General features: G+C 39.4%; 1 protein-coding gene across 1 annotated transcript in view; it reads right to left on the reverse strand.

The window, feature by feature from the left end:
• The window catches only part of LOC102836625 (regulator of G-protein signaling 20-like), a 161132-nt gene that overhangs the window by 5892 nt on the left and 134089 nt on the right, over nt 1-21151 (reverse strand). The window contains exons 3-4 of the mRNA XM_006871855.1: nt 17343-17429; nt 5891-6125 (exon numbers count right to left, since the gene is read on the reverse strand). Coding sequence (XP_006871917.1) covers nt 5891-6125; nt 17343-17429 — 322 coding nt within the window. The remainder of the gene's footprint in view (nt 1-5890; nt 6126-17342; nt 17430-21151) is intronic.

Below are 21151 nucleotides of genomic sequence, written 5' to 3' on the forward strand. Positions count from 1 at the left end.
TGTTATCACAGGTTGTTAATGAGTCTTCCTCCAATCCTGATGCCAATCTTCCTCCAATCTTTTTCATATAATCCAACTTGTCCAATTATGTGCTCAACATACAGATTGAATAAGTATGGTGAAAGGATACAACCTTGACACACATCTTTCCTGATTTTAAACCATATAATATCACCTTGTTCTGTTCTAACAACTACTTCTTGGTGTATGTGCAAGTTCCTTATGAGCACAACTAAGTGTTCTGGAACACCCATTCTTCACAATGTTATCCATAGTTTTTTATGATCCACACAGTCAAGTGCCTTTGCATAGTCAACAAAGCACAAGTAAATATCTTTCTGGTATTCTCTGCTTTCAACCAGTATCCATCTGATGTCAGCAATGATAGAGCTAGTTCTAAATCCTCTTTTAAATCTAGCTTGAATTTCTGGCTACTCCCTTATATACTGCTGTAACAATTTTTGAATTATTGTCAATAAAATTTTACTTGCATTTGATATTAAATATGGTTTGATGGTTTCCTCATTCCATTGAGTCATCTTTCTTTGGAATGGGCACAGATATAGATCTCTCCAATTGATTGGCCATGTAGCTGTCTCCCAAATTTCTTGATATCAATGAGTGGATGACTAGTGCTGCATCAGTTTGTTGAAACATTTCAATTTGTAGTCAATGAATTTCTAGAGGCTTGTTTTTTTGTTTTTGTTTTTTGCCAGTGTCTTCACTGAAGCATAGACTTTCTTTCATATCATAGGTTCTTGGTCATGTGGTAGATCTTGAAATGACTGAACATCAACAAATTCTTTTTGGTACAGTAACTCTGTGTATTCCTTCCATCTTCTTTTGATGCTTCCTGTATCATTCAATATTTTGCCCATTGTTGTTGTTGTTTTAAGTACTGTTGAGTCAGTTCTAACACATACTGATCTTGTATAGGGTTTCTAAGGAGCAGCTGGTGGGTTTGAACCACAGACTTTTTGGTTCAAACATACCTTGCAGCCCAGTGCTTATCCTACAGCACCACACCAGGGTTCCATTTTGCCCTGTTGTTGCTGTGTATGTGCTATGGAGTTTGTTCCAACTCATAGCAACCCTGTACAGGGTTTCTGAGGCTGTAAATCTTTACGGGAGCAGAAAAGCTCATCTTTCTCCCGCGGAACAGCTGGTAGTTTCGACTGCTGACCCTGAGGTTAGCAGCCCAGTTCATAACTACTATGCTACCAGAGCGCCTCCATTTTGGCCTTAGGATCCTTCAATACAGCAACCCATGGCTTGAACTTTTTCTTCAGTTTTTTTTCAGATTGAGAAAGACTAAGTGTGTCTTTCCCTTTTAGTTTTCTAACTCCAGGTCTTTGTACATTTCATTATAATACTTTTCTTTGTTTTCTTGAAGCACTAATGATATGAAAATGAAATTTTCTGTTTAGCTCCTTTACTTCCTCACTTTATCTTCTCTACTCTCAAGAGAAGTTTCGGCGTCTCTTCTGATATCCACTTGGATATTTTATTTCTTTCCTGTCTTTTTAATGACCTTTTGCTTTCTTCATGTATGATGTTCTTGATGTCATCCCACAACTCATTTTGGATTCAGTCATAAGTGTCTAATGCATCAAATTTGTTCTTGAGGTGGTCTCTAAATTCAGGTGGAATATACTCAAGATTATATTTTGGCTCTTGTGAACTTGTTTTCATTTTCTTCAGCTTTAGTTTGAGCTTGCATATAAGCAATTGATGATTTGTTCCATAGCTGGCCCCTGGCCTTGTATGATATTGAACTTCTCTACCATCCAGTTCCTCAGATGTAGTCATTTTGATTTCTGTGCATTCCATCTGGAGAGGTCCACGTGTAGAGTCACTGCTAATGTTGTTGAAAAATGTATTTGCATGAATTAAGTCATTGGTGTTGCAAAATTCTTTCATGGAATCTCCAACATCGTTTCTATCACCAAGGCCATAGTTTCCAACTAGTGATCCTTCCTCTTTGTTTCCAACTTTCACATTTCAGTCACCAGTATTTAGCACTGTATCTTGATTGCATATTTGATCTATTTCAAAGTGAAGAAGATGGTAGAATTCTTCGATTTCTTCATAACTAGCTTTAGTAGTTGGTGCATAAATTTGAATAATAATGCTATTAACTGGTCTTCCTTGTAAGCATATGGATATTATCCTATTACAGACAGTATTATGTTTCAAAATAGATCTCAAAGTGTTCTTTTTTGGCAATGAATGTGACACCATGTTTCTTGAATCTGTCATTCCTGAAATAGCAAACCATAGGATTGTCAGGTTCAAAATGGCCAGTACCCATCCATTTCAGCTCACCAATGCCCAGGAGAGTTATCATTATGCATTGCATTTCATTCTGATGACTTCTAATCTTCCTAGATTTGCATTATGCAAATCAGCTGCACAAGACCTTTTTAAAGTGTTGAAGAGCAAAGATGTCAGCTTGAGGACTATGATGAGCCTGACCCAAGCCATGCTATTTTCAGTAACTTCATATGCATGCGAAAGCTGGACAGTAAATAAGGAAGACCATAGAAGAATTAATGCTTTTGAGTTATGGTGTTGGAGGAGAATATTCAAAGTAGCATGGGCTGCCAAAAGAACCAACAGATCTGTGTTGGAAGAAGTGCAGCCAGAGTGCTCCTTGGAGGCCAGGATGGCCAAACTTTGTCTCTCATACTTCGGACATATTGTCAGGAGGGACCAGTCGCTGGAGAAGGATATCATGTTTGGTAAGGTGGAGGATCAGAGAAAAAGAGGAAGACCCCCAGTGAGATGGATTGGTAAAGTGGCAGCGTCAATGGGCTCAAGCGTGACAACAACTGTGAGGTTGGCTCAGGATTGGGCAGTGTTTAGTTCTGTTGTGCACAGGGTTGCTATGAGTCGGTACCGACTCAATGGCACCTAACAACAACAACAACAACAATCTTCCTTAGATTCATAGTTGGTACATTCCATTGTTCTGTTTATTAATAGATGTTTACAGATGCCTTCTCTTTTTGAGTTGTGCCCCATCAGCAAGTGATGGTCCTGGGAACTTTGCTCCATTCACATAATTATGGTCAACTGTACTTTGAGGACGTAGCTCTTCCCCAGTTGTATTTTCAGTATCTTCCAACCTGAAGGGCACTGTATTAGACAATGTTCTGCTTCTATTCATAAATAAAGGCTTGCAGTGGCTAGCCATTCAGAAGTGGTCAGCCTTTCCTTCTTCCAGTCTGTCTTAGTTTAGGAAGCTCCGCTGAAATCTGTTCACCATGGGTGACTTTGCTGACATGTAAAATACCAGTGGCATAGCTTCCAGTATTGTAGCAATACAGAAGCCACCAAGGTATGACAAACTGACAGCCTAGTGATGAATTTTATGATTAGTGGTCCTTTTTCCTTACCCCCCCTAACTTTTACATCCCAACCACCAATAATTATCAACTATATCTCTTCTAGCCTTAGTCTTTGTAACTCTTTCAAATAATTCTTCCTGATGGGTCTGAGTAAGAGAAGAAGGGGGTTAATAGTGGTAGAATAATATGATTCTGTTGTGAATGGCTGTTAACAGAGTTCATTGTGATTGTAAAACTTGAAATTCTAACATGGGTCTAAAAATGAGCCATCTCAGAAGCAAGAGTGGCGGGTTTCACTACCATTAAAGAAGAGTCAGGAGTGGAGGAGGCCCTTTGAACCCCAAGATCCCTGTGTGTTGAATCTCTTTAACCCGGGGACAGAAAGCCGTGACACCGGAGGAATGGTAAAGGAGCAGCAACAGCAGAAACATCAGCCAGAACACAAGACAGAATAGTGGGCTTCCCAGTCAGTCCATGAAGCAAATAAAGCTGAATTACTTTGGGAAGGAGACTTGCTTACAGAGCAGGGTACTTTCAGACACTGAATTAGGGGAGTTAGGCTTGCTGACCTATGGATCTAGAACTTTAGTGCCTTCAGGCTGAGGCATATGTGGAAGTGGTGTGCCCTGTTGAAATTTATTAGCAGCCATAAAAGAGCTTTGTAACATTACTGGAGCAGGATAAAAGCCAGATCGAGGGGCAGAGAGAGGCCTATTGTGGGCATGGCTGGGAAGAGGCTGTACTGACTGAGTTAACTGAGCTCTGAACATTTCTATTCCTGAATTTGTTAACTTCCCTAATAAACTTCAAAACTGTGAGTGTCTGAGTTCTGTGTGACCATTGCAATGAATTAGAGTGTGCCTTGGAGGGATGGTTAGTGCAATTTTTGCTGCAGGAATGATTAATTCCAGATAATGGAGTTGGTTAAAATCTTCAATTTTTTCATCTTTGGCATTGGTGGTAGGTGTATAAATTTGAATAATAGTTGTCTTAACTGGTTTTCCTTGTAGTGTAATGAATGGATTACGCCTGGGCTGCTAAGCACAAGGTCAGCAGTTTGAATCTACCAGTTGCTCCAAAAGAGAAAGATGAAGTTTTCTGCTCCCATAATGATTAATAGCCTTGGGAACCTTACTCAGGGCCACTATGAGTTAGAATTGGCAGCCACCACCACCACCACCACCACCATGTAGATATATAGGTAATAGCCCATCACTGACAGAGCTGTACTTCAGGATATTCTTTTTGATGATGAATGTGACACCATTCCTTTTCAATTTGTCATTCCCAGCACAGTAGACTGAAAGATTTTCTTAATCAAATTGACCAATACTGGCCTATTTTAGCTTATAAATGCCTATGATATCTATCTCCAAGTCTTCTGTTGCATTTTCGAGAACTTCTAATTATCCCAGATTCTTCATACTTTCCGTATTCTGATGAAGAATGGATGTTTATAGCTGTTTCTTATTTTGAGTTTTGCCAACGCCACATCAGATAATAAAGGATCCCACAAGCTTTACTCCATCTACACCATGGAGATCAACTCTTCTTTGAGGAAGCAGCTCTCTTCCAGTAGAATTTTGAGTGCTTTTCAACCTGAAGGGCCCATCTTTCAGCATTATATCAGACAATGTTCCATGCTGTTCAGAAAGACTATATTAAGAAGAAAGAACTAGAGATCTACTTCTAAAAACAAGCCCAGGTTATGCAATTTTTAAATGATAGAACTGGGGTTCAAACCCAAGATGATCTGATCCCAAAGTCTATATTTAAAATTTTTTTCATGCTTTCACATTACAAGTAAAAGAAGCTTACACTTGGGAGAAAATGGTCACTTTTTATATCATTCTTGCATCATAAATTTGCTGAGATTATTTTGGCTGTATAATGCTTTAATAGACACAATAAAAATCTTGCCTTAACTAGAGCACTGGAAATGAACAACCAGAAGATAATTTAAAAGTGTTGATTTGATACTCTTGTGAAAAATGTGAACTAATGCCACTGTATAGAAATTGCCAAACGGAAACCTAAATTGCTGTGTAAACTTTCATTGAAAACATAATAAACTGTAATTTAGAACTATTTTGCTCAGAATAAAATGATAGTTATTTTAAAAGAAATGTCTATCCAGTGTAATGTCTTTGCAGTAAAATGCATACAAAACTCTTCTTAATAATCTGTTGGACATTATGGATACCTTTTGTAAAAACATGTACAAACGTTTTCACCTGTTTGAGGGGGAATTTGGAGACCATCTATGGGACTGTGGTCAAAATCTCTTACTATAAATAGTGGATGGAGTAATTCTCTATATGTGTATTTTGGACTAGTTGTCCTGGTGTGGTGCTGTGGGCTAATAATGTACTGGTCTGCAAAGTCAGTTTTAACCACAAGGTCGGCGATTCAAGCTCACCAGCTGCTCCTTGGAAACCCTGTACAGGGTCGCTATGGGTCAGGATAGACTCAACAGTACTTAACAACAACATAATTGTGCAAATGGTTCCCTTGGAGAAAACCTTTGAGTTGTCTCATACCTCTTTAGGAGAAAGAATAGAAATGTAGTCTTCATATATTATCCTTGCTTTCTCTTCAATCATGCTTGTATTAGCTTCTTTTTTCAGTTCCTCACAGGCCATCCAGAAAAGCATATTTTCTTCACTGAATTCTGTCCGAAGGAATTCACGGAAAGTATTTCTTCCTGCTGGAGTGACCATTAACTTGTCGAAGGACTGAGCCCAAGCAATGACTTCATCCAGTGTTGGGGTTGTGCTTAGTAGACCAGAAAAAAAAAAAAAAAAAAAGGAGATAAGGTAGCCATGTTATTGAAGATAATTTGAATTTGGCCCTTTAAACCAAGTATATTACCCCATCTGATAATGAAAGAATATATGTCCCACAGCCCTCTTAGGAAGGAAAGAGTATATATCTGTCCATAAATGGAAGCACCTATGTTTTCAAATTGCTTAGCTGGATTGTATGGCTGCTGAATAACTGTTAAGAACATACTTGTTTGCATCTAGACACCCCTGGCAACAATGAACAATTTTAAGTTAAAGAAATAAAGAAAAACCCTACAACCACCTGGATCAACCCCTCCATCTCAACTCTTTGCCCCCCAAATCACCTGTAACAGACAAAGTCAGACTGAACAACATGACCCTCTAGAACAACACTATGGCAATGCCTAGTGTGTGTGCTTTAAAAATATGTAAATTTTGAGAAAGAGAAAATAATATATGTAATATAAATGCAAATTATGAAGAGTAACAACAAAATAAATACCTGTGAACTAGAACATGACCAACAAAACTACATTTAGCTGTGAGCTCTTTCCATACATTTCCTTGCCTCTTCCCCCACTTGCTGCAACTCTGCTCCTCCTCAGAGGGAACCCCTATACTCTCTGTTGTGCTTGCCATTTTCTAGTTTGCTTATTTTATAAATTTATTTTAAATGATATTGAAGTTGAAAAAGTTAAACAATTAAAAAAAAATATCTTTACCTTTAATCTTTTTTTCCCCACAGAGTTTTGAATCTATGATGGTTAAGTCAGACACTATTGCTACTTGGGTTCCAGTTCATACATGCATAAGTTTATTCAAAATAAAATGTGGTTAAACATGTTTTAAACAAGTTTTCTCAGTAATATCATTAGCTTACTTTCCTTAGGTTGCCTTTATAATAAAGGTCTGATAGAAACAGTGTTTTCTGAGGGAATCTGCTGGGTCCATTACATTCAAGATAGAGAGGGCAGCTTAGAAGATTATGGTGACTGTGTTTTGGGATTTCAAATTAAAGGATCAGCTCTACTGAAAGTTACAAGGCTAACAAAAATGTGAGTGGCACTTACATCAGATATGGAGAAATTGCTAATGACATGGATTGTGGACTAAATACAAAAGCAATTCCCTCTCAGCAAACTGACATCACTGCTAAGGTACAAAGATTTTTCAAGATGATCAAGGAAAAAGCAGGACCAGACTATGATAAAAATGGTGTTATCACACTTCCAAATCATATAATGTCCTACTTCATCAAACATATTGTGGATGTTAAATAACATGTGACTGTACTTCATTTTGTTTTTATGATTGTTGTTAAGTGTTGTTACGTCGGGTCTGATTCATAGTGAATCTGAATAAGGTTTTAGAAGAGTGGCTGGTGAATTTGAACTGCCAATCTTGCAGTTTAAACTGACCTCGTGGTCCAGTATAGCACAACACCAGGACTACATGATATGATGTTGTTGCTGTTGTTAAGTGCTGTAGAGTCAATTCTGACCCATAGGAACCCTGTATAGGGTTTCTAAGTAGCTGATGGTGAGCCTGAACCACTGACCTTGCAGTTCAAATGACTTTGCAGTGTGACACATTAGCCCACAGTGCCACACCAGGACTCCAAATAGGATATGATAGGCATATGAATTTTCATTATGAAAAACAGTCAGAGGATCTGAAGAGGGGGTAGGCATGCTAGAACTCCCAGACTTGCAGGCAGTACCCATTGGGCCTAGTGTGGATGGCTTGCTGACCAGAATTCTACCAAATGAAGATAAAGAAGTATCATACAGGGAACAAGCGTAAATTGCTACAACCTGATCAACTGGACCTTTGATTATGGATGGGGCTGCTCAAAATTCCAACCAAATAGGGAAGGATTTTCCATATAAAGGATAAAGCATGTCTCCTCAGTAGATTGGGTTTATAGGAATGGGCAACTTATACAAAATTGGGAGGCTAAAAAGGCATGAAGTGGCTGGCTTATAAGTTTTCATGAGGGTGTTCAGTGTCAGAATTCAGGAAGTAAGACAGAAACTCAGCTGAATAGTTTTCTTCTTTTCCAGATGGGTTTGTTAATGAGGAGAATAAGACTTTATGATACAAATGTGAGTAATTGTTTTCAGCTCTAATGGCGATGGTCACAACTATAAATGTAGAAGAGGTGCAACTAAAAAGGGGAGCAATTAATCTGTCATTTCAGGAACAGGGGACCCTAGGGCCATCAAGAGGAAAGAACACGAGAGAAGCGAAGGATCCTGACCAGAAAACCAGCGACCATAGAGATGGTGGTGACAACAGAGTGGAGGCGGTGGCATAGAGAGACAGAACAGTAGTGGACTTTAAGCACATGGACTGATAAAATCACCGTGTCTGTGGGCAGGAGACTGGCTTGCAAAATGTGCCCTTTAGACATTTAAACACATATATATTTACCATGTGGTATGTGTACACCAAAAAAAAAAAAAAAAAGTAACAGAGATAAATGCTGTTGGCTAAGGGTGTAAGGGTGCACGGAGGACATTGTAATCATTACAATGATCTGCTGAATGTAAAAATGGTGATTTTCCCTGTGAGCCTTCAATCATTCAATAGATAATAAAAGCTTTCAAAAACAGTATTACACATGAAAAATAAATTACCTACCATAATTCTGGAAAAATTATCTTAGCAATAAAAATTAATTAAAAAATTAAGTTAGATTCAGGTGTTGGGGAGGGCAATGTACAAGAAGGGAGAGGGGGTGGAAGAACAAGGTAGATAGGAGAACACTGAGACTGGTTTGCATGGGCTAAATGGGACTGAGGTAAATAGTGATGCATGCTCAACCTTGGAACAACAGGGCTCTGTGATACAGGGATCAAGGCATAGTTTGAAGAGAGGAAATAATACTAAGACACTTGACTGTCTTATGAATATTGGTTTCCTTGCATACTATTATAAAATAGACACTTGAGTGGGATAGAAAGGAATGCCGGGAAACATGATTACAGAAAGCTTGCAAGCCCATCTTCAGCCTATAACTGATTGGAATAGCGAAAATGGGCTCAAGAACTTGCCCACTTTGCAGTGTATAGGACCTTAGGTTGAATCCTGAGCCCCATCCAGAACCTTATGAGGTGGGACATTCCCATTAGAAAGGACAAGCAGACCAGTCTGGAACAGCTAGAGAGACAGAAGATACATCTTCAAAGAAAGATTAGCAGGAAAAAAACAAAGCAAAAATGGCAGTATGACTGGCTACTACAAGAATAAGCAAGTTGTTCGCCAGGAAGCCATAAAAGCAAGTAATCAAGTTCCTTCACGACAAACCCCTCTCTAAGACTGAACTTCAAAGGGAACAAATGAGCTGGCATGTAAGCTTGCTGGCGACCACATTGGTCTACTGGTGAGTGGAGGAGGGGAAAAAGCAGCAATGAAGAAATGGGCTGAGTTCAACCACGTTCCATAGACTCCTGTTAACCTGGTGTTGAGAGAGAGAAGAGGAAGGCCTGGTTGGTCCAAAGTATGGTGAGACCTGGGGACACCCTGAACCCATGGACAAGGACATAGCCACAGAGGGCTAGAGCTGAGAGTGAAGCATCCATCCAGCTGATATGAAATGAAAGGAGATGTATAAGAACACCCAAACTTGCAGATAGTACCCATTTGACCTAGCCTCGATGGCTTGATAATCAGAACTCTACTAGAGAAAGACAAACAAACAAATGATTTTTGATTAAGGAAATGAGGGTAAATTGCTACAATTTGATGAACTTGACCTATACACATGGAGGTGGTAACTCTAAATACCAACAGAGAGGGAAAGAGTCTTCACTTCAGGTATCAATGCGGTCCCCTCTGTATATAGGGTAGATAGGGGTGGGTAACTTAGACACTGGCTACCTAAAATGTTGTTGTTGTTGTTGGGTGCCATCGAGTCATTTCTGACCCATGGCGACCCTGTGTAGGGTTTCCGAGGAGCAGCTGGTGGGCTTGGACTGCCGACTCTGAGGTTTGAATGGCTTTGCGGTCTGGCGCATAAACTCACAGTGCCATACCAGGACTCCTAAAATGAGGGGGCGATAAAGGCACGAAGTGACTGGCTTACAAGGTTTCAAGAGGGAGTTTAGTTTAAGAGTGTGTGGGGGAAGAAAGAGTCCCCATTGAATAGTTTTCATCTTATCTGGTGTTGGTTAAAAGAGATGGGGATAAGATTTGTATGATTCAATAGTAAGTAATTGTATCATGACTAATTGTGACAGTGACAATTGTAAAGGTAAAAGTTTTGTAACAAAAATGGGGGCGTAGTTAATCTTACAGTCCAGAAACAAAGGACCATCAAGGGAGAAGAACACAAGCAGAATGCGAGACCTTATCCAGAGAAGCAGCGACACCAGAGATGGGGACATGGAGAGAGGGAGCAGCTGAAAACTCTGGATTCATGGAAAGAGAGAGACTGAGAGTAGGCAGCCAGGAGGCAGACAGACATGCAGAATGTGCCCTTTGGTGATGTAAATTATTATATATGTCTGAGTGTTTTAAAAAAATAAGTGCTAAAGTGAATATAGAGAAATACTTTTAACTGATGGTACATGGAGGGGACTATAATAATTGTAATGAAACAAGGTATATGATTTGTTGAATGTAAAACTGATGATCTGCCCTGTAAACTTTCACTCAATTCACAATAAAAACTGAAAAAAAAAAATTAAGTTAGAGAAATGTACATAAAAATTCTGGGTTCATTTAACAAAGGTTAATTAGTTTGAAGTGTCTTAGTTAATTTTTCCTAAATTATGTTCCTCCACCACGAGTCTGGTGTGGTGCTGTGGGATAAGCACTGGACAGCACAGTCAATTTGAACCACAAAGTCAGTGGTTCAAACTCATGAGCTGCTCATGGAAACACTATACTAGGTCGTTACGAGTCAGAACTGACTTGAGGGCACTTAACAACAGCAATAGCCCTAGACTGTTTATTTGTCATACTGCGATGACTTGTGTGTTGCTTTGATGCTGAAAACTATGCCACTGGTATTTCAAATACCAACAGGGTCACCCATGGTAAACAGGTTTCAGTGGAGGTTCCAGATTAAGACATATTAGGAGGAGAGAAAGGCAGACCATTTCTAAATGGTTAGCCACTGAAAACCTTATGAATAGCGGTGGAACATTGTCTGATACAGTGCTGGAAGATGAGCCTTTCAGGTTAGAAGGCACTCAAAATATGACTGGGGAACAGTTAGTTGCCTCCATAAAGTAGATTTGATCTTAATGACATGAATGGAGTAAAATTTTCAGGACCTTCATTTCCTGATGGGGCACACTCAAAATGAGAAGAAACAGCTACAAATACCTATTAATACACAGAATATGGAATGTACAAAGTATGAATCTAGAAAAACTGGAAATTATAAAAAATGAAATGGAATGCATAAAGATCAATCTCCTAGGCATTAGTGAGCTGAAATTGACTGACATTGGTCATTTATGAATCAGGCAATCATATGGTTTACTATGTTGGGAATGACAGATTCAAGAGGCATGATATTATATTCATCATCAAAGAGAGCATTTCATGATTTATCTTGAAGCTGTCTGTAATAGAATAATCTCCATACACCTTTGCACACCAACCACTAAAGCTAGTAATGATGAAATTGAAGAATTTTACTATCGTCTTCAGCATGAACTAGTTCAAACATGCAATCAAGATATATTGAACAATAGTGAATAATTATTATCAGGTAGACATTTTGTAGCAAGGAATGGAGTGATTAACTTTTCAGCCTAGGAGCGGAGGTCCCTGGGACTATGAAGAGAGAAGAGCAGAGAGCGGGACCCTACCCAGAGAAGCAGTGATGCCTGAGATGGAGGCAGAGAGATGGAGCAGATGGGGACTTTAGCCCCAGAGAGGGAGAGGGGCTGTGTGCTGACGACCAGGGGGAGGGCAGGCTTGTAGGATATACCCTTTGGTTGGTTGATGATGCATGGGGGGGATTGTAACCATGGCAATGAAATGATATATGATAGGATGAATGTAAAACTAATGTTCTCCCATGTAAACTATCACATAATTCACAATAAAACATTAAAAAAAAAATAAAAGATATATTGATATGTCAGGATAAACCCCTCTGATTGCAACTCAAAGGGAACACATGAAGCAGGTGTGTAAACTTGCAGATGACCACATTGGTCTACTGGTGAGTGGAAGTAGGGGAAAGGCAGCAAAGAAGATATGGGCTGAGTTTGTTCATATTCCATAGACTCCTATCGACCTGGAGATGAGACAGAGAAGAGGAAGGGCTGGTTGGTCCAAAGTGTGGTGAAACTTGGGGACTCCTAAGCTCATGGACAAGGATCTAGTCACAGAGGGCTAGATTGAGAGTAAAGTGTCCAGCTGATATGAAGTAAGAGGGAGATGTTCAAGAATGCTGAACCTTATAGAGGTAGTATCCATTTGACCTAACTTCAATGGTCTGATAATCAGAACTCGAATAGAGGAGGATAAAGAAATTTGATAAAGGAAACAAGTGTAAATTGCTACAATCTGATGAACCTAACCCATACTTATGGATATAGTAGCTCAAAATACCAACTGAGAGCGAAGGAGTCTACACATCAAGGATCAAACCTATCCCCTCTGTACACAGGGTAAATAGGGATGGGCAACTTAGATATTGGCTACCTAAAATGAGGGAGAGGGTATTATAAAGGCATGAAGTAGCTGGCTAAGAAGTTTTTTTTTTTTTTTAAATGCTTTTATTGTGAATTGAGTAAAAGTTTACAGGGCAGACCATCAGTCCCTCTGTTCCCATGACTTTAGAGTCCTCAGCTGCTGTCTCTCTCTATGTCCGCACCTCTGCCTCCATCTCTGGTGTCGTTGCTTCTCTAGATAAGGTCTTGTATTCTGCTTGTGCTCTTCTCCCTTGATGGTCCTAGGATCCTCTGTTTCTGGACTGTAAGATTAACTACTTACCCATTTTTGTTACAAAACTTCTATCGTTACAATTGTGACAGTCGCAATTAGTCATGATTACAATTACTCATTATTGAATCATAAGAATCTTATCCCCACCTCTTTTACCAGACCCATCTAGACAAGATGAAAACTATTCAGTGGAGACTGTGTCTGATTTACAAGTTTTTAAGAGGGAGTTTAGTTTCAGAGTGTGCAGGGGAAGGTAGAATCCCCACTGAATAGTTATCATTGCAATGATAGGATGAGTGCAAAACCAGTGTTCTCCCATGTAAACTATCACTCAATTCAAAAGAAAAAAAACTTAAAAAAAAAAGATATATTGATAAGTACTGGTGATTGGAATGTGAAAGTTGGAAACAAAGAGAAAGGATCACTAATTAGAAAATATGGCCATGGTGATAGAAATGATGCTGGAGATCACATGATAGAATTTTGCAAGGCCAATGATTTATTCCATGGGAGAGAGACTTTCTGCTCACACAAAAAATTTAGAGTCTCAGAAACCCTATTGTTGTTGTTAAGTGCTGTCGAGTTGATTCCGACCCATAGCGACCCCATACAGGGTTTCCAAGGCTGTAAATCTTTACAGGAGCAGAAAGCCTCATCTTTATCCCACAGAACAGCTGGTAATTTCAAATTGCTGACCTTAAGGTTCGCAGCCCGATTTGGAAACCCTATACAGGGTCACTATTAGTCAAAACCGACTCCATTAACAACAATAACAGCAAATGATTATCCATGGAAATATCTTTTTTCAAAATGAATGTCAGCTATACATGAGAACTACACCAGAGGGTAAAAAGAGGAATCAAATCAACTATATTTGTGAGAAGACATGATGGAAAAGCTCAATATCATCAGCCAAAAGAATGCCAGGGGTGACTGTGGGACAGATCATCAATTACTCATATGCAAGTTCAGCCTGAAACTGAAGAAAATGAAAATAAGTCCATGAGAGTAAAAATTATGATCTTGAATTTAGAGACCATCTCAAGAAAGATTTGATGCATTAGACACTAATGGTCGAAGACCAGAAGAGTTGTGGGATGATATTAAGAACATCATACATGATGAAAGAAAAAGCTCATTTAAAAAAACAGGAAAGAAAGAAAACACCAAAGTGGGTTTCAGAAGAGACTCTGAAACATGTTTTTGAATGGAGAGAAGTTAAAACAACTGGAAGAAATGAGGATGTACAAAAAGTTGAACAGAAAATTTCAAAGAGCAGCTCAAGAAGATAAAGCAAATATTATAATGAAATGTGCAAAGACCTGGAGTAAAGAAAGCAAAAGGGAGGAGAAGCACACTTAGCATTTGCTGAAGTAACTGAAGAAAAAAAATTAAGCCTCAGGTTTCCATACTGATTAATTCTATGGGCAAAATATTGATGTAGAAAGTATCAAAAGAAAATGGAAGGACTATACCAAGTCATTGTACCAAAAAGAATTGGTTGATACTCAACCATTTCAAGAGGTAGCATATGAACAAGAACCTATAGTACTGAAGGCAGAAGTCCAAGCTGCACTGACAGCACTGGTGAAACAGACTTTAGGGACTGATGGAATCAAATGGAAATGCTTCAACAAACTGATGCAGCTCTGAAAGCACTCAGTTGTCAGTGCCAAGAAATTTGGAAAACAGCTACTTGGCCAATCAACTGGAAGAGATCCATAATTGTGCCCACCCCAAAGAAAGGTGAACAAATGGAATGCAAAAATCAACAATATCATTAGTATAACATTTAAGTAAAATTTTCCTGGAGATAATTTAAAAATGGCTGCAGCATTAGATCCAGAGAGGGAGAGCGACTGTGTGCTGAAGACCTGGGGGGTACGGGGGAAGAATTGCATGGAGGGGATTGTAACCATGGCAATGAGATGATATACGATAGAATGAATGTAAAACTAATGTTCTCCCATGTAAACTATCACATAATTCACAATAAAACATTTAAGAAAAAAAAAAAAAAAATGGCTGCAGCAGTCCATTGACAGGGAGCTACCAGAAATCCAATCCCAATTCAGAGAGGATTTGAAACTAGGGATATCATTGCTGATGCCAGATGAAACTTGTCTGAAAGTAGAGAATACCAGAAAGATGTTTACCTGTGCTTTATTGACTATGTAAAGACAAACTATAAATAATATTGTGATGAATGGGTATTCCAGATCATTTACTTGTGCTCACGAGGAACCTGTAGCTAGACCAAGAGGCAGTCATTAGAACAGAACAAGGGGCTATTGTCTGATTCGAAATCAGAAAAGGTGTGCATTAGGGTTGTATCCTTTCACCATACCTATTCAATCTGTGTGCTGAGCTCATAATCTGACAAACTGGATTATATGAAAAAGAACGTGCCATCTAAATTGGATGGACTCAGTAACAACCTGCAATAAGCAGATGACACAACTTTGCTTACTAGAAGTAAAGAGGACTTGAAATAATTACTGATGAAGATAAAACAAAACAAAACAAAACTACAGCCCTCATAATGAATTGTATCTCAATGTAATGAAAACAAAAATCCCCACAACTGGATCAATAAATAACATCAAGTTAAACAGAGAGAAGATTGAAGCTGTCAAATACTTCATTTTGATTTGATCCACAACCAATGCTCATGGAAGTCAAGTGTCTTGCTACACAAGACCTCTTTAAAGAGTTCAAAACAAAGATGTCAAAGTATGCCTGACCCAAGCCATAGTATTTTCAATAGCTTCAAATGTATGTGAATAAGGAAGATCACAGAAGAATAAGCACATTTGGATTATGGTGGTAGAGAAGAATATTGAAAGTACCATGGATTGTCAAAAGAACAAACGTGTCCTGGAAGTAAATTAAGAATGAACCTTAGAAGTTATTAGGATGGGGAGAATTCATCTCTGGTACTTTGGATGTCAGGAGGAACCAGTCCTTGGAGAAGGACTTGTTTGGTAAAATGGAGGGTTAGGAAGAAAGAGGAAGATCCCCAACAAGATGGGCTGACACAAAGGCAGCAACCATGGGCTTAAACATAACAATTGTGAGGATGACTCAGGATTGGGCACTGTGTCATTCTGTTGTGTGTAGGGTGGCTAAGTGTGAGAACCGACTAGAGGGCACCCAAGTACAACAAAATATGTTATTTTAATATGAGGATTCAAAAGATACATTTTTACTTTTATCATGCTTATGTGCTATCTATGCCAGAGTACAGAACTGTGCCCTACGGTTGTGATGTTTCGGAGCAGATTGTCAAGGCTGTCTTTCAGGGCAATTGTTGTTGTTGTTATGTGCCATATAGGGTCACCTATGTAGGGTCACCAAAGAGAGGCTGGTGAGCTTGAACTGCCTATCTTGTGGTTCAAATGGACCTTGCTGTCTAGTGCATTAACCCATGGCACCACACCAGGGCACTTCTAGGTGAGTTCAAACTGTCAACTGTTAGGCTAGTAGCACATAAACATTGTGATACTCAGAGACAATATCAAAGCTTTTATACACAAAGCTTTTGAGGGTGGTGAAATACACAAAATAAAAGCTATTTTTAACAAAGTAAAAAATTGTTGAAGATTTTTACATGCTTGCCAGAATTCAAAATATCTGGATTAAGGATAAATAAAAATAAAGAATGAAAAACATTTTCAGCTTTTAAAAATTATTAGATATTTCTCTAAAAGACACAATTTAATATAAAATCTACTTTAATAATGTTTTTAGGATATTTGTCTAATAGCTGTAATTTTATAGGCTATTTATAATACCAATATAGTTATAAAAATAGTTAAGTGAAAGCAAATGGATTGATAATATGATGGTGAAAAAAACAACAAAAACTTGCATGTTTGGCATTCTTAAAAGTAATTTTTTGTGTTGTTTGCTTTAAAATTCTTTAAAAAATATCCAGGTTAAATAAATAACACATTATCCATTTAGTGCAAATTTACAGCTAAGAAAAAAAAAGGACTTAAATTTTCCTGAAGACCAAATATGTATATATTCTAGTCTGTTGTTTGTTTTTTTTTTTAAATACATATGAAAATGAAATATATGTTTTGTCAAGAAGTATCAACATATTTATGATTAGCAAATGGAATGGATTTTAATAATGGCACTGATTTTTCTCTGTCATACATTGATTTAAAATGAGTTCTGCATGGTGGGAAGGTGAGTCCACACTATGAGTTTTGTTGAAACATATAATGCAAAATAATATAGATGATGTTTTTGTCGATTTGGTGACCTTAATTACATGAGGTTTCACCTTTCTTCACAGATCGGGGGGCCTTCTGTTCTGAGTTCCTGGGAAGCCCTCCTGGTTCTCTGATCTTCTTGGTTTCTGACAGTGAGGCTGAAAGAAACAAGACATTCTCATGGGATATGAGACAGTCTGTATCAAGGTGATAATTTATACAAATATAATTTCCCAATCAAAAATTATTTCCTAGTGAAAAATAAACTTGTTATTGTGATTTGGGTAAAAGTTTATTGAGCAAAATTTAAAAAAAACCTGTTTTATTGTGAATTATATGATAGTTTACATGGGAGAACATTAGGTTTACATTCATCCTATTGTATATTGTTACATTGCCATGGTTACAATCCCCTCCATGCATCATCAACCAACCAAAGGGTACACCCTGCAAGCCTGCCCCCTGGTCCTCAACACACAGCCCCTCTCCCTTTCTGGGTCTAGAGTTCCCAGCCACTCCAACTCTCCATGTCATCATCTCTGCCTCCATCTCTGGTGTCACTGTTTCTCTGGGTAGGGTCCTGCACTTTGCCCTTCTCCCTTGATGGTCCCAGGGACCTCCGTTCCTAGACTGCAAAGTCAACCACTCCCCTCCTTTTGCTACAAAATGTCTGCCTTTACATTTCCAATCCTCACAGTCAGTCCTGATAGCAATTATTCACTATTGTACCACATGAGTGTTATCTCCATTTCCTTTCATCAGCCCCGCCCAGACAGATTGGATACTACTCAGTGGAGATTCCACTCTCCTCCGAGCCCTCTGGATCTAGGCTCCAATGTCCAAGTTGCCCATCCCTGTCTACCGTGTGTACTGAGGAGGTGGGAATAATCCTTGTTGTAAACATTTGTTCCCTCTTTTGAGCTACTGATTCCATAGGTGTAGGTCAAGGTCATCAAATTGCATCAGATTACTCTTTTTTTCCTATTCTTTCTTCTTCTAGTTGAGCTCTGATCATCCAGCCATTGAAGCCAGGTCAAGTGGGTATTATCTGCAAGTGTGGGTGTTCTTTCTTCATATCAGCTGGACACTTTATTCTTTACTCTAGTCCTCTGTGGCTATGTCGCTGACTCTGGGTCCAGGAGTCCCCAGGTCTTGCCAAACTGCTGGCCAACCAGGTCTCTATGCGGGTTCACAGGAGTCTACTGAATGTGGTTGGATTTAGCTCACAGTTTCATTGTTGTTTTTCCCGTACTTCCCCTAATCAGTGACCAATGTGGGTCTGCTCGTGTATTCCCATTGTGTCTTAGTCTTGTAAGGGGGTTTGCCCTGAGGGGACCCAACCACTTGTCTTGATGTCTCCTGGGCAAATTGGTTTTGCACCCAACAATTCATTTACTTAAAGACATTGTTTGCAATTCCCACAATGAAGCAACACTCTTCCTGCTTCCAGACTGTGTTTACCATTTTTATTCTTCTTTTCTGTCCCTTCGTACATTTTGAGCTTTGTTGTTGCTTTTGAAAGTGCTATTGAGTTGGTTCCCACTCATAGCGAACCTGTATAGGGATTCCAAGGAGTGGCTGGTGAGTTTGAACCGCTGACCCTGTGGTTCAAACCGTCCTTGAGGTCAAGTGCTTGTCCTATGGCACCACACCAGGACTCCTGCCGTTATTCTTGAGTAAATGCTATCAGTGTGATTTGTATGGTTGATTTTCTAAGGAGTGTTTGTTGCTGCTGTTAAGTGCCTTTGAATGGGTTATGACTTATATACTAACCCTGTATAGGGTTTCCAAGGAATGGCTGCTGGGTTTGAACAGCAGACCTTGAGGTTAGCAGTCCAGGTTTTATCCTACAGCACCACACCAGGGTTCTAAGGAGTGCATGTTGTTGTTGTTAAGTGCTGTCGAGTTGGTTCCGACCCATAGCAACCCTCTAGAGGGTTTCCAAGGAGTGACTGGTGAGCTTGAACCACCAACCTTGCAGTTCAAACTGACTTTGCAGTCTAGCACATTAACCCACAGCGCCACACCAGGGTTCCAAGGAGTGCTTACCATCCTGTTATGATTGTTCACCCTATAGGCTTGGCTATTGTTTGGCTGACAATTGAGTCCATGTGGGAGGGTGAGTTCAGTTCCAGGCCTGAAGGGTGTCTAAGGGCCATAGTCTCCAGAGTTCTACCATTTTCTATTGGGGGTTCTACCAGTTTCTTTCAGACTAGTAAACCCAGCCTTTTTTTTTAAACGATTTTGAGTTTTGTTGCTCATTCTCTCCTCCCCATTCTGTCCAGGACCTCCTATTGAGATCCGTTTCAGAGCTATCAGCCCTGGTAGCTGGGTACCATCTAGTTCTTTTTGTCTCTGGATTGTGGAGGCTGAGGTTCACATAGTCCATTAGTCCTTTGGACTAATTGATTTCTTGCATCTTTGATTTTCTTTACTATTTTTGGCTCTAGTCAGGGAGAGACCAACAGTTCCACCTTGCCGTTAAGTGCCGATGATTCTGACTCATATTGACCCTATATAGAGTTTCCCAGGAGCGGCTGGTGGATTTGAATTGCCGACTTGTGGTTAGCAGTCCAGTGCTTATGCTACAGCATCACACCGGGACTACAGTTGCCCCTTGTTGCTCTTGTTGATAAGTGCTAGTTAGTCTATTCCAACCCATAGCAACCCTGTATAAGGTTTCCAAAGGAGCAACTGGTGAGCTTGAACCACCTGACATTGCAGTCCAGCGCATTAACCCACAGTGCCACACCAGAACTCCAGTTGCACCTTGTTGTTGTTGTTATGTGCCGTGGAGTTGGTTCCGACTCATAGCGACCGTGTACAGGGTTTCCGAGGCTGTAAATCTTTACGGGAGCAGAAAGCCTCATCTTTCTCCCAAGGAAAAGCTGGTAGTTTCAAACTGCTGACCTTGCAGTTCGCAACAAAGCATCTGTATTCTGCCAATAGTTGTACCTTAGGTGGCTGCTCATAGCTTTTAAAACTCCACTTGCTTAAAGAAATAACAATCCAGTTGCTACTCAGCAGAGTAGGATGGACAACATTGCTATGGACTGTGTTATGTCAATTGACATTGGTGTCCCTGAGACTATGGTTCTGAGCCTTCCAGCCTATCCAGCCCCAATAACTCAGTCCTTCAACGTGTTTGGTATGGCTAAGAAGTTTTCATAATGTTGTCCCCTGTATATTCTACTATTTCCAAGGATATAGTTTTGTTGTTGTTGTTAGGTGCCATCAAGTCGGTACCAACTCACAGCAACCTTATGCACAGTGGAACGAAACACTACCAGATCCTGGGACAACCTCACTACTGTTGCCACGCTTGAGTCCATCGATGCTGCCACTTAGCCAATCCATCTCATTGGGGGTCTTCCTCTTTTTCTCTGACCAAACATGATATATCCTTCTCCAGCAACTGGTCCCTCCTGACAATATGTTCCAAGTATCAGAAATGAAGTTTGGCCATCTTGGCCTCCAAGGAGCACTCTGGCTGCACTTCTTCCAAAACAGATCTATTGGTTCTTTTGGCTAAATACATACATAGAAATATCCTCTGTAAAATCTCTCTCTGTTTTGTGGGTGGAGTCCCATTTGACTTACTACCTTGTTTCAGCTTCAGTGTCTTCATCTATGTATTCACTTGTAGATTATTATTACTGTTATTACAGAATTGGGCATGTAACAGTATTGTTGCCTTTGGCTTTTGTACTCTTTCCAGTGTCTTCCTTTGCCTTAATCATTTTATGCTGACTTCTGCCTTATACAAATATTTTAAAGAATTTCAGATTCCCAAGTAGATTTTCTTCCTCTTCTTGAAAAAAAGGGCCTTGATTGATTTTCTTTAGAAAACCAAAATATGACATTAAGGCTAAATAAATTA

This window comes from Chrysochloris asiatica, unplaced genomic scaffold (genome assembly GCF_000296735.1).
Source record: "Chrysochloris asiatica unplaced genomic scaffold, ChrAsi1.0 scaffold00176, whole genome shotgun sequence".
Classification (NCBI taxonomy): Eukaryota; Metazoa; Chordata; class Mammalia; order Afrosoricida; family Chrysochloridae; genus Chrysochloris; species Chrysochloris asiatica.